The sequence below is a fragment of the Rhinoraja longicauda genome, chromosome 34, assembly GCF_053455715.1.
Source record: "Rhinoraja longicauda isolate Sanriku21f chromosome 34, sRhiLon1.1, whole genome shotgun sequence".
In the NCBI taxonomy this organism is placed as follows: domain Eukaryota; kingdom Metazoa; phylum Chordata; class Chondrichthyes; order Rajiformes; family Arhynchobatidae; genus Rhinoraja; species Rhinoraja longicauda.
Window position 1 is genome coordinate 22076620 of NC_135986.1, and position 12677 is coordinate 22089296.

Here is a 12677-nt window from a genome sequence, read left to right on the forward strand (position 1 = left end):
AAATTGCAAGCAAGATTTGACACACGCAATGTGGCGGCTATTTTGACCACAATCGTCCAGAAGGCTTAACCAAAGAACTCCTGGGTCACTTAGGAGGTGGCTTCATCTCCAGAAGATTTGACTGGGCAGCCATTTTTGCCATCCGAACCGAAAGGAGAATTGAGGACTCTGGCTATGTCAATGTGCGGGCAACAGAGAAGGCTATCTATCGGCTGCTGTGTTGAGTGGACTGTTGGTACGGTGAAGACGGAATGGCAACAACCTTGGAGCCACAACTACAGACTGGACTGTGATGTAGATATTAATAAAGGAAATGAACCGACGAGCCCATCGGTGATATCCGGCTTAAAGGTGCATTGGCCCAAGCAAATCTTTTGCTCAAAAGCTACACAAGGGCAAAATTGAATTCACAAAAGCACTGCTGTATTTTTAAAAAGTTTAAATAAGCTGGTTTAAATGTTAGATTTACACAAAGACCTGCGACATTTAGATTCTGTTCTCTCTGTGTGTGGGGGGTGAGAACGATCCACTCCTAGAAAGTGCACCAATATCACCTTTGGAGCCGTTCTGTGGTTGAGTCGAGAGCCAAACTTCCGGTGGGGAGAGCGTGAATATCACAATCACACAATAATACTTTATTAGCCAAGTATGTTTTGCAACATACGAGGAACTTCATTTGCCGTACGGTCATACCAATAACAAGCAACAGGGCGCACAAAATACATTTCAACACGAACACCCGCCACAGTGACTCCTCCACATTCCTCACTGTGACGGAAGGCAAAAAAAAGTTCAATCTCTCCCTTCTTTGTCCTCCAGCGGTCGGGGGCCTCGAACCTTCCGTTGATGGGACGATCTTGACTCCCGTAGCCGGCCTTCCTCGTCGGGGCGATCCAGCTCCTGCATCGGATGGGGGGGGGGGTTCCCTCAGCTTCCCCGTGCCGGGCGATCTACCCCAGGTCGGGGCTAGTCGAACGTCGTGCGGCTTTTGGAGCTTCCCGACATCGGTCTCAACTCGAGACTGCGAGCTCCACGATGTTAAAGCCCGCAGGCCGCGTGTTGGAGCGTCGATCCCAGACAAGGGATCGCACGCTCAGGTGGTAAGTCCGCGCCCCGCGGGGGCTCAAAGTCAGTCCCAGGCAAGGCCTCCAGCTCCCAGACGTTAGGCCGCAGAGCGACCGGAGATACGACCCACAAAACAATCGCATCTCCAGCAGGGTAAGAGATTGAAAAAAAAGTTTCCCCCGACCCCCCACTTAAAACAAACCAGAGAACATTTACACAAACTTTTGAAACTTACCAAAAACAACAAAAAAAGTTCAAAAACGACAGACAGCAGCCATCAGTGACTGCTAAAGGTTAAGAAACTGCACACTAACACACTCAAATAAGGTGGGGGCATTTGAGGAATGAGAATCACAGGGGACAAAAATGCACAGTTCAAACAAGCTACTATGTAGAGAATGAATGCCAAAGGAGATGGGATGGTAAATAGCGATCCATTTCCAAACAAAACCTTAACATTTAAGGTAGACATAAAATGCTGGAGTAAATCAGCGGGTCAGGCAGCATCTCTGGAGAAAAGGAATAGGTGGCATTTCAGGTCAAGACCCTTCATCAGACCCTTAACATTTAATGATCAACCAAAGGAGCACTCTTTACCCTACTATAGATAGCGTAGAAACAGGCCCTTCGGCCCACTAAATTCACACCGACCAACGATCAGCCCGCACACTAACATTATCCTGCACATACTAGGGACAATTCACAATTTTTTTCCGAAGCCAATTAACCTACAAACCTGTACATCTTTGGAGTGTGGGAGGAATCCGGAGAAAACCCACGTGGTCACAGGAAGAACGTACAATCTCCGTACAGACAGCACCCGTAATCAGGATCAATCCCAGGTCTCTGGCAGCAATCTACCGATGCGCAACTGTGCCACTCCCTCTTTGCGTTTTTCTTCTTATCTGTCTACTTTCGAGAAGAAATTCTTACGCTTCTTCATAGACCTGTTCTCATGCAAAACCTGCTCACCTCCTCCCACCAATGATCTTTTCCCAACGTTTAGTGCTAACAGGCAGCCTTCTCTCTTGCCTCTTTCCCTCGTGGTTCACGTGAGCCTTGACCGAGTTGTTTGGTCAGAGACCGCATCAAAATCATGTCAACATGACACTGCAAACACTTGGCAGCTGGACATCTAGATATCCTTTAACGAGGCAGCTCTTTCAGAGCACTGTCAGTGTCTCCACCGTGCGCACAATTCCAATGGGTCGCTCTCATTCCACTATAGGTAACAATTGTTTAAGTCGCTTTAAACATTAAGAGTGCAGGGAGTTTAGTTTAGTTTAGAGATACAGCGCGGAAACAAGCCCTTCGGCCCACCGGGTCCGCGCCGACCAGCGATCCCCGCACACTAACACTATCCTACACCCACTAGGGACAATTTCCTTTTACATTTACCAAGCCAATTAACCTACAAACCTGCACGTCTTTGGAGTGTGGGAGGAAACCGAAGATCCCGGAGAAAAGTCGCGGGGAGAACGTACAAACTCCGTGCATACGAGCACCCATCGCTAGAATGGAACCTGGGTCTCCGGCGCTGCGATCGCTGTAAGGCAGCAACTCTACCGCCGCGCCACCGTGGCCGCCCCCAGGAGCGTGTCTGGGCAATCCTGACCCGCCTGTGCCACTGACTTGGAGTGCAGGAGACCACTCTGCTGAGGAATATGCCACCTGTTCTCTGCCCTCCGCCCTGGACACTAGGCCACAGGCACTCTCAGAACCCCCCTCAAAAATACGTGCTCAAGGTGCAGTGTTTATCCAACATTACAAAGCTGTTCTAGAGGTCAAATATAGTGATCCTCATTGCTCTTCCCACCCCCTAATATGCGGCTGTTAGAATTGAGTTGGAACTCGACCCGGAAATATGAGAGACAACCGAACATAATAAATATCAAGAACAGCCTAAATGTCAAATATTTATTTTTAATAGATGTCTCTTTTTTTTTAGAGTTTTGATAGATTTGCAATAAACTTTTTATCCACACGATCTCTCTGGTTTTAGTGCTTAGGACTCCAGTATAGGGTCAGTCCATCTTTTTTTTTAAAAAAAAAGTGCTGTACAATTTGTTGAAAGCTGTATCCACAGATGTGCGCGGAATCCATAAAACACCGGCTGGATACAGGGTCTTTTATTCTGCGGCTAACGTCACGCGCAGATTCGAGTCGTAGTGCAGGGCGATCGCCGAAAGGGGAAAAACAAAGGGGAAAAGTGCTAGAGTTTTCTCTTGGGTCCCTTCGCACGTTCACGAATTTTGATTGTGATCTGGAGAAGGGGCACTGGGGGGGGGGGGGGGGGAATTCTGTTCGTCCAGCCTCCCCAAAGCCGGGTGCTTTCCCAAAGTTTCTTTTTACTCCAGACGTCAAGAGTTTGTTTGCACGCAGTCCTCTTGCAGTGGTGACATTGGTCTCCCAGCTTGTGTGTTCATTAGAGCAGGTTTGCACCAATCTTCCACATAGAAGGCTGCTTATCAAAAAGTACTTTTTGCAAACAGCAATTGATGTATATATATATTTCATATATATATATATATAGTTTTTTTGTTGCAATTAATAGAGCTGCCCCTTAGCAACGGGGTTGCACTGGTTTAGTGTCAAAGTTCATGCCGCGTGGATGGAGTATTTCCCTTTCTGCAGCTGGCTGACGTACAGCTTGGTCTTGGTGCCATCTGAGCGGCGGAGCCAGATCTCTCCCGTGCTCACGGCGGTTATCATCGCACTAGAGGGGAAGAGAAGGGACCGTGTCTGTCAGAAAGGTGTCGCTTGAGCAGGGCTGGGACTGGGGTTGCAGTTTGCAGCTGGCTGCCCCCATTTCCAGTGGGGCAGGCGGACCCCGACCCTATCCATGACCAATCTTGGACTCTTCCAACAGGTTTGGCCAGAAGTGATAGGAGCAGAATTAGGCCATTCGGCCCATCAGGGCTACTCCTCCATTCAATCATGGCTGATCTCTTTTTCAGTCAGAGATTTGTAAATCTGTGGAATTCTCAGCCTCAGAAGGCAGTGGAGGCCAATTCTCTGGATGCTTTCAAGAGAGAGTTGGGCAATAGACAATAGGTGCAGGAGGAGGCCATTCGGCCCTTCGAGCCAGCACCACCATTCAATGTGATCATGGCTGATCATTCTCAATCAGTACCCCGTTCCTGCCTTCTCCCCATACCCCCTGACTCCACTATCCTTAAGAGCTCTATCTAGCTCTCTCTTGAATGCATTCAGAGAATTGGCCTCCACTGCCTTCTGAGGCAGAGAGTTCCACAGATTCACAACTCTCTGACTGAAAAAGTTTTTCCTCATCTCCGTTCTAAATGGCCTACCCCTTATTCTTAAACTGTGTGGCCCCTGGTTCTGGACTCCCCCAACATTGGGAACATGTTTCCTGCCTCTAACGTGTCCAACCCCTTAATAATCTTATACGTTTCGATAAGATCTCCTCTCATCCTTCTAAATTCCAGTGTATACAAGCCCAGTCGCTCCAGTCTTTCAACATACGAATTAACCTGGTGAACCTACGCTGCACGCCCTCAATAGCAAGAATATTCTTCCTCAAATTTGGAGACCAAAACTGCACACAGTACTCCAGGTGCGGTCTCTCTAGGGCCCTGTACAACTGCAGAAGGACCTCTTTGCTCCTATACTCAACTCCTCTTGTTATGAAGGCCAACATTCCATTGGCTTTCTTCACTGCCTGCTGTACCAGCTACTGTTGGCATATTATATTATTTTGTCTAGATATATCTAGCCGTATTATTTTCAATACTTGGGGGCGGTCATTAGAAGCACAGGGTGGTATATATATATATATATATATATATACATATATGGGCATAAGGAACAGGGAGTGACAGACACAGGGAGGGTGTGGGAAAATAACTGCAGATGCAGATACAAATCGAAGGCATCGCCGAATGCTGGAGTAACTCAGCGGGTCAGACAGCATCTCGGGAGAGAAGGAATGGGTGTCGTTTCGGGACGAGACCCATGGTATCACAAGAAGCTGGAGTAACTCAGCGGGTCAGGCAGCATCTCGGGAGAGAAGAATGGGTGACGTTTCGGGTCGGGACCCTTTTGGGTCTCGACCCGAAACGTCACCCATTCCTTCTCTCCCGAGATGCTGCCTGACCCGCTGAGTTACTCCAGCTTTTTGTGATACCTACGACACAGGGAGGGAGAGCATCCAGTCCTCACCAGACCAATGATTGGACAGACCTGGGACCAGAGCAGCCAGCTACAACTTGTTTGCGGAATAAGCAAAGCCCGGTCTGCGTACGGTAAACGGCAAGTGGAAAAGAAGTCACCGGAAACGTCGGAAAGTTGTCATGACAGCACTGTTGAGCTGTGCTGAGAATGGTGCACGTGGTGATATATTCAAAGGGTAACCAGCATCTCCGAGGTTTTATAATAACGCCAGGCAATAATGTCAGGCTGCTGGAAAGAGGAGCAACTCAGGTTTAAGAGCAGAGGCTGAAGACAAAGCTTCACACGGTGGACGGAGTTTAAGGAGAGGAGTTTCGCAGAGTGATTGAGAAAGGCTGATGGTACACTGATAGTGGAATGGTGAGTTAGTGTAGGCTTGCGTGGGCGGGAGAGATTGTTGTAGGAGAGTAACGCAAGTGCGTGTGCACAATGTACACCCGGGTTCAGGACTCGCAGGTGACAAAATGAGAGGACGTAACGAGGGATTTTAAGGAGGCGGCAGATACAAGCTGACAAAGAAAGAAACCCCTTTCACAAGTTTTGGTGTTCCGTTGCAAAGACGAGGCATTGGGATAAAGGCCTCGTTATGATAGTTGAGCAAGGGATAAGTTATCCTGTCTGGTGAAACAGCCGAGAGCTTTAACACAGTGCGGTGTGTTGAGTTAGCCAGTCGCTGGCCAGGTGGGGTTACATCTACACACTCAGTATACCCTAAGGGGTGCAAGCAGCCAAAATGCATGTATCAAATGCAATCACGAGGAATACTGGGAGAAACACATAAAGTGCTGCCTAATGAGTACATTTGTCAGGCAAGCAGAGGATCGCTCTCGACTGCCTCCCCCTGCTGACACATTGAGAGGTCTCCCATTTGAAGACGTGGAGCAGCAATGCAGGAAACGTTCCCTGAATCTGTGCCCTTATAGAGGGCGAAAGAGGGAAATAGGCGATCATTAATCGAGAGTGAGAATGCTTACTGTGACGGCGTCTCGTCCTTCATCTCCAGTATAATGCTCTGTCCTTTATTGTACCAGTCCCCCTCGTAGAAAAGTCTGCCATCCTCGCACTTGGCCACGTACACATGCTTCTCCTGTTTGGGTAGCACTGTTTGAGGCAGGGTGGGCGAAGGAAAATCAAACCCATTACAAACTCGACATTTTTACTCTCTCTGCGATGTCAGATTCCTTCTTGTTTTTCTGTAAAATGCGCCTTCGCGATCTTTCCAAATTAGCGATCTTACACCCAGCCTTGTCAGGTAAAGAGGTCTCTCCCCCCCCCCCCCCCCCCGGCATGTCAGGGATGGTCAATTTGAGCCTGACTCTGGGAATCGGGAACAGAACTGAAAGAATGGTAGACGGAAAAACGCTGGAGTAACTCAGCGAGTCAGGCAGCATCTCGGGAGAGAAGGAATGGGTGACGTTTCGGGTCGAGACCCTTCACTGGTAGACACAAAACGTTGGAGTAACTCAGCGGGTCAGGCAGCATCTCGGGAGAGAAGGAATGGGTGACGTTTCGGGTCTCGACCCTTCACTGGTAGACACAAAATGCTGGAGTAATTCAGCAGGTCAGGCATTCCTTCTCTCCCGACATGCTGCTTGACCCGCTGAGTTACTCCAGCATTTTGTGTCTACCTTCGATTTAAACCAGCCTCTGCAGTTTTTTTCCCGAAGTACTGAAAGAGTTTGAGGAAGGACATTCTTGCTATTGAGGGAGTGCAGAGTAGGTTCACCAGGTTAATACCCGGAATGGCGGGACTGTCGTATGTTGAAAGACTGGAGCGACTGGGTTTGTATACACTGGAATTTAGAAGGATGAGAGGGGATCTTATTGAAACATAAAAGATTATTGCGTGATTGGACACGCTAGAGGAAGAACTTGTTTTAGCCAGATTGTGTTGAAATTCAGGGCGGGCTTCCCGAGTGGGTGTAGATCGGGTGTACCCTTAATATTTAACAAGTATCCAGACTTCAATCCCCACATCGCACGGGTTAGGCAGCGTCTCAGGAGAAAACCGATAGGTGACGTTTCGGGTTGGAACCCCTTCTCCAGTCTGAAGAAAGGTTCTGACCCGAAACGTCACCCATCCCTTTTCTCTAGAGATGCTGCCTGGCCCACTGAGTTACTACAGCACTTTGGGCCTATCTTTGGTATAAACCAGCATCAGCAGTACCTATCTGCACATAGAAGGCTATGGTCCAGGTGTTGGTAAATGGGATGAATATAGATGGGTGCAAACACATGCATACGACGGGCCAAAGGGTTAGTTTCTGAGCTGTACGACACTGTGCGGACGGAGGACTCTTTATTAGATGTGGTACGGGAGCTACCCACCTGAGTCACTTAATAGCTGTGCTGACATTTTGGCCTTCTTTCCATGAGTTGCTTCAGAACCTGTGCCTGGTAAGCAAGCAAACGGAGTCCAAGTTATTTTTGAAGCTGCTGCCCGGATACAGAATGGGCTCTAACTAGTGACTGGGCCCACTGACGCCTTTCACTCACCGTCCGATTTTCTTTTTTGCTGGCTGATGACTGCTTTCGCCTGTAAGGCAAAGAGGAGATTCACCAAGTACCCACCACTTCATTTCATTAACCAACACTGACAGGCATTCATCACGCATCCTTCTTAGTTTCTCCGTTAATGTCCCAACATCTCTGCGTATGTTGAAAAAGGTTAAGTGCTGATTAGACATTGAAGTAGATTTTTGTTTTAGATTTAGAGATACAGTGCAGAAACAGGCCCTTTGGCCCACCGGGTCCGCGCCGCCCAGTGATCCCCGCACACTAACACTATCCTACACCCACTAGGGACAATTTTTACATTTTACCAAGCCAATTAACCTACATACCTGTACGTCTTTGGAGCGTGGGAGGAAACCGAAGATCTCGGAGAAAACCTACGCAGGTCACGGGGAGAACGTACAAACTCCGTACAGACGGCGCCCGTAGTCAGGATCGAACCCGAGTCTCCGCCGCTGCATTCGCTGTAAGGCAGCAACTCTACCGCTGCGCCACCGTGACCGCTAAGTACTTCACTGAGTCCAAACTCCCAAGGCTCCTCACATCAGAGCTGAGAAATTGTGTGGGAATATCTGGGGGGACAGGCAAGTGGCAGCAATCGAGGCTCACCACCAGCAGCAGCAGTGCCTGGGAAATGCAGGCTCACCCATGTTGCGCGAATCGTTAAACTCTTTTGTCTTCGCCAAAGTATCTGTGCCTTCTGCAAAGAAAGCTGGCCGCTGGCTTTAGCGGCTGGCTTGCAAGAAATAACAATGGAAGTCCTCGGGTCAGGCAACGTTTGTGGAGTGGGAAACGGCCTTTTCGCTTCAGGTTGTCGGCATTTGTTCAGAAGAAGCAGAGTTGAGAACTGAAGGAACTGGAGACTCCTCGGATCAGGAGGGACTGTAAGGACTGGCAGAGCACAGGATGTTGAAGTGGGCAACTCACTGAGGGCTGGGACCAGAGGGGGCATGGATTACCAAGCCACAAGGGGAACAAAGAAACTGAGTGGCAACGATTGAGAGAATGTGAACTAATAGGTATCCTAGAAATGGAAGCTCCTTTCTCTTGTACGGAAAATGCTTTTTGTGAAACGTGGAAGGAGCAAGGAACAAACATTGGAGGGGAGAAAGTGGGGAGGGTCTAATTGAGGATAAAGTGGTCGGTAGCAGATTTTACCTTTTTGATGGCAGCCCAGTCCTCCAAAATATCGATATCTCGCAACATGTAGACAATATATGGACGTGCTGTGACATTAAGGAACGAAGTACAGAGAGGGCAATAATGCCTTTCCTCTTGTGGAGTTTTCCTTTCATTTTACCATACTCTGAAAAAGTGAGTAGATCAAGAAAAGAGAGCAAATAACACCCCAAAGAATGCCAGTAAGGCTGCCGTTACACTCAATCTCACGCCTCAGAATTAATTAGACTCGTACTTGTTTTGCAGCTGAGCAAGGCATCCATTTTGTGCATTGGAAAATGCCACCAACAATGTTAGATTGCAGAACGTTAACCTAGTTTTGGAGACGGCTATTTAGAGATCGAAATTCAAAGCACAATTGAGCGCACCGTCCTTCGATACTGAAGCAGAGGAAGTCAGAAACTATCAGTAATCAAGAGTTTTTCCCAACTTTGGAACAACTGCACTTATAATATGCAATTGTACATGTATGTACATGCGTTACATGCTGTAAACATAGAAAACAGCTGCAGCAGGAGGCCATTTGGCCCTTCGAGCCAGCACCGCCATTCATTGTGATCATGGCCGATCATCCACAATCAGTAACCCGTGCCTGCCTTCTCCCCATATCCCTTGATTCCGCTAGTCCCTAGAGCTCTATCTAACTCTCTTTTAAATTTATCCAGTGAATCGGCCTCCACTGCCCTCTGTGGCAGAGAATTAATTCCACAAATTCACAACTCTCCAGGTAAAAAAGTTTCTTCTCACCTCAGTTTTAAATGGCCTCCCCTTTATTCTTAGACTGTGTGGCCCCTGGTTCTGGACTCCCCCAACATTGGGAACATTTTTCCTGCATCTAGCTTGTCCAGTCCTTTTATAATTATATGTCTCTCAATATTTACAGCAAAGAGACAGATTATTTGTCCAGATTGTGCTCTGCCAGTCCTTACAATCCCTCCTGATCCTAGGAGTCTCTAGTTGTCCAGATTGTTCCCCGACATATTTCGGCTCCACTAGATCCCACTGCCATCCCTCCATCCCATCTCACCAGCATACCTGTCCATTCCGATCGCCCTTTGAACACGTCAGGCTGCCATTCAGTCGTGGGCCACACTCGCCTGCTTCAGGGTCCCTCTCTGATTGCTGATGACCATCACTCCCGAGCTCAGGGGTAGAGAGTCACGCAGCAGAGAACCAGACACTCTGACCCTCCCAGTCAAACACCAACCACCCACTTGCACTAATCCCACACTCATTCCATTTTGTGTCTCCCCTCCATCGCACCAAACTCCCTCCGGATTCTACCACTCATTCCTTGGGGAACCAAGTTCCACCCGGGGAGTAGATGACTCTGGGGTGGGAATAGGTCGAAGATGCTGAGCCCCATGACCAGCTACGGAACGTCACTGATTGACTGCTATGCAAGGAAACACAGATGGTGAAAGGATATCAGACACACTCGCTGCCTTCTTCTTCTTCTCCGGTTTCAAGATGTCACACTTCTTCTTGCTCCGTTTCCCTCGGGCCTCCTCATTCCACCATTCTGTTAAAAATGGAAACTGGTGAACTAAATACAATGGCGCGAACCTGCTCTCTGTGTACATCAGGTGAGCGCTGGTAAAGGGAGCAAATTGGCCCATTGTGTCACAGAAAACTAAAACCACCCCCACAAAATGGCTGAATGTCTCTCGAATAGTCCAGACCTTTATCCCTCCAACCCCTTAACATACTTAGCATTATTGTATCAAACTGTATGTGGTCTGTACCTGCCTCTTTGGGTAGGGTTGTGTTTTAGACTTTTAACACTTGAAGATACAGTGTGGAAGCAGGCCCTTCGGCCCACCGAATCCATGCTGACCAGCGATCACCTCGTACATTAGCACTATCTTACACACCAGGGGAAATTTACAATCTTACCGAAGCCAATTAATCTGCAAACCTGTTCGTCTTTGCAATGTGGGAAGAAATTGGAGCACCCAGAGAAATCCCGAGAACGTGCCGCCTAACTGGAAACAGTGATTCAGGATTGCTCTTGCTCTTATTGTTGAAATTATTTCTACAAATCTAGCTCTAATTCACCTTTTTCCCAAAGTGGCAACTATGCATCAGTCACTAAAAGGAGGCATGCAGGTACAGCAGGCAGCGAAGAAAGCCAATGGAATGTTGGCCTTCATAACAAGAGGAGTTGAGTATAGGAGCAAAGAGGTCCTTCTGCAGTTGTACAGGGCCCTAGTGAGACCGCACCTGGAGTACTGTGTGCAGTTTTGGTCTCATATGTTGAAAGACTGGAATGACTAGGCTTGTATACACTGGAATTTAGAAGGATGAGAGGGGATCTTATCGAAACGTATAAGATTATTAAGGGGTTGGACACGTTAGAGGCAGGAAACATGTTCACCTCAGACAGTTGAGGAAATTTAGTCTCTCTGAGGATCCTTCAGTGCTTCTACTCTGGGGCTGTAGAAAGCATCTTGTCCAGGAACATCACAATCTGGTTTGGGAACAGCTCTGCCCAGGACAGGAAGGCCCTGCAGAGAGTAGTGCGTTCAGCTGAACGCACCATGGGAACTACACTCGCCCCCCCTGCAGGACCTATACATCAGGAGGTGCAGATCCAGAGCCAGCAATATTATGGGGGACCCCTACCACCCCAGCAACGGACTGTTCCAGCTGCTATGGTCAGGCAAACGCCTCCGCCGTCACGCTGTGAAAACAGAGAGGATGAGACGGAGTTGCTTCCCACAGGCCATCGGGACTGTTAACTCTGATATCACCAGGGACTACTTTACTGTATTAATTTATTTTTTGTGTTAAAAAAAATGTTTTCTATTCTGTTTTGTAGTTTAGCACAATCCGCAGGCGTTGCCACTTTCATTTCACTGCACATCTTGTATATGTATGTGACAAATAAACTTGACTGTGTGCGTTTTCTCCAGGTCTCTGGTTTTTTCCCACTTTCCAATGACGTGCAAGTCCAGAGGTTAATTGGCTTCTGTAAATTGTGTAAGATGTAGAACTAGCGTGAAAAGATGATCATTGGTCGGGGTGGACGGTGGGCTGAAGGGCCTGTTTCCACACTGTATCTCCAAACTAAACTAAACCCGAGTAGAGAGGTGACCAGTAACTTCTATTCTCCTATGGTGCGCGTTCACTGTGTAATATTAGAGCTCCTACAAGGTTGGAGCCTCAATCTTCCTCTGCATAGAAACATAGAAAATAGGTGCAGGAGGAGGCCGTTTGGCCCTTCGTGCCAGCACCGCCATTCATTGTGATCATGGCTGATCATCTACAATCAGTAACCCGTGCCTGCCTTCTCCCCATATCCCCCTGGCACATCCGGTGTGAACAGCGCACTGCAAACCATAAATAATATTAGCTTTCATCCAGGTTCATTCTGACTTTCAACCTCATTGCACCTTTTTGAAGGCCTACTCGCTTCTCCTGAACTCAAACCAGATCAGAGCACGGTAGCTACAGTTAGCCTCAATGCTGCTGGCGGGGGGGACAATGATTAGACCTGGCCGTAGTCAGACCGTGCACGTTTGTAGGGTATGGGGGAAATGTAGGAGGATTGGAGGGCACCAGTCCCTCAACAGCACCTTCTTTCCAGCACTCACTGAAGAACAGTTACATGGTCAGAGGGGCAGAGTGCGTTAACGGTTATGGACCTACTGCCCAGGCACTGCCTACACTTTTAGGACGGGAGAGGAAGAATACATAGAACAGGGCTACACGGTGGCGCAGCAGTA

General features: G+C 48.3%; 2 protein-coding genes across 3 annotated transcripts in view; one reads left to right on the top strand and one right to left on the bottom strand.

The window, feature by feature from the left end:
- The window catches only part of LOC144609629 (latent-transforming growth factor beta-binding protein 1-like), a 57941-nt gene extending 54612 nt beyond the window's left edge, over positions 1-3329 (top strand). Inside the window, exon 25 of the mRNA XM_078428127.1 lies at positions 1-3329. The gene's annotated coding sequence lies outside the window, so the exon portion shown is untranslated.
- The window catches only part of LOC144609413 (breast cancer metastasis-suppressor 1 homolog), a 25874-nt gene continuing 16165 nt past the window's right edge, over positions 2969-12677 (bottom strand). For both annotated transcript variants that reach the window (XM_078427887.1, XM_078427886.1), the window contains exons 7-12: positions 10379-10471; positions 8929-8993; positions 7753-7792; positions 7585-7650; positions 6231-6357; positions 2969-3781 (exon numbers count right to left, since the gene is read on the bottom strand). In XM_078427887.1, the coding sequence (XP_078284013.1) occupies positions 3664-3781; positions 6231-6357; positions 7585-7650; positions 7753-7792; positions 8929-8993; positions 10379-10471 (509 nt within the window). In that variant the 3' untranslated portion in view covers positions 2969-3663. The remainder of the gene's footprint in view (positions 3782-6230; positions 6358-7584; positions 7651-7752; positions 7793-8928; positions 8994-10378; positions 10472-12677) is intronic.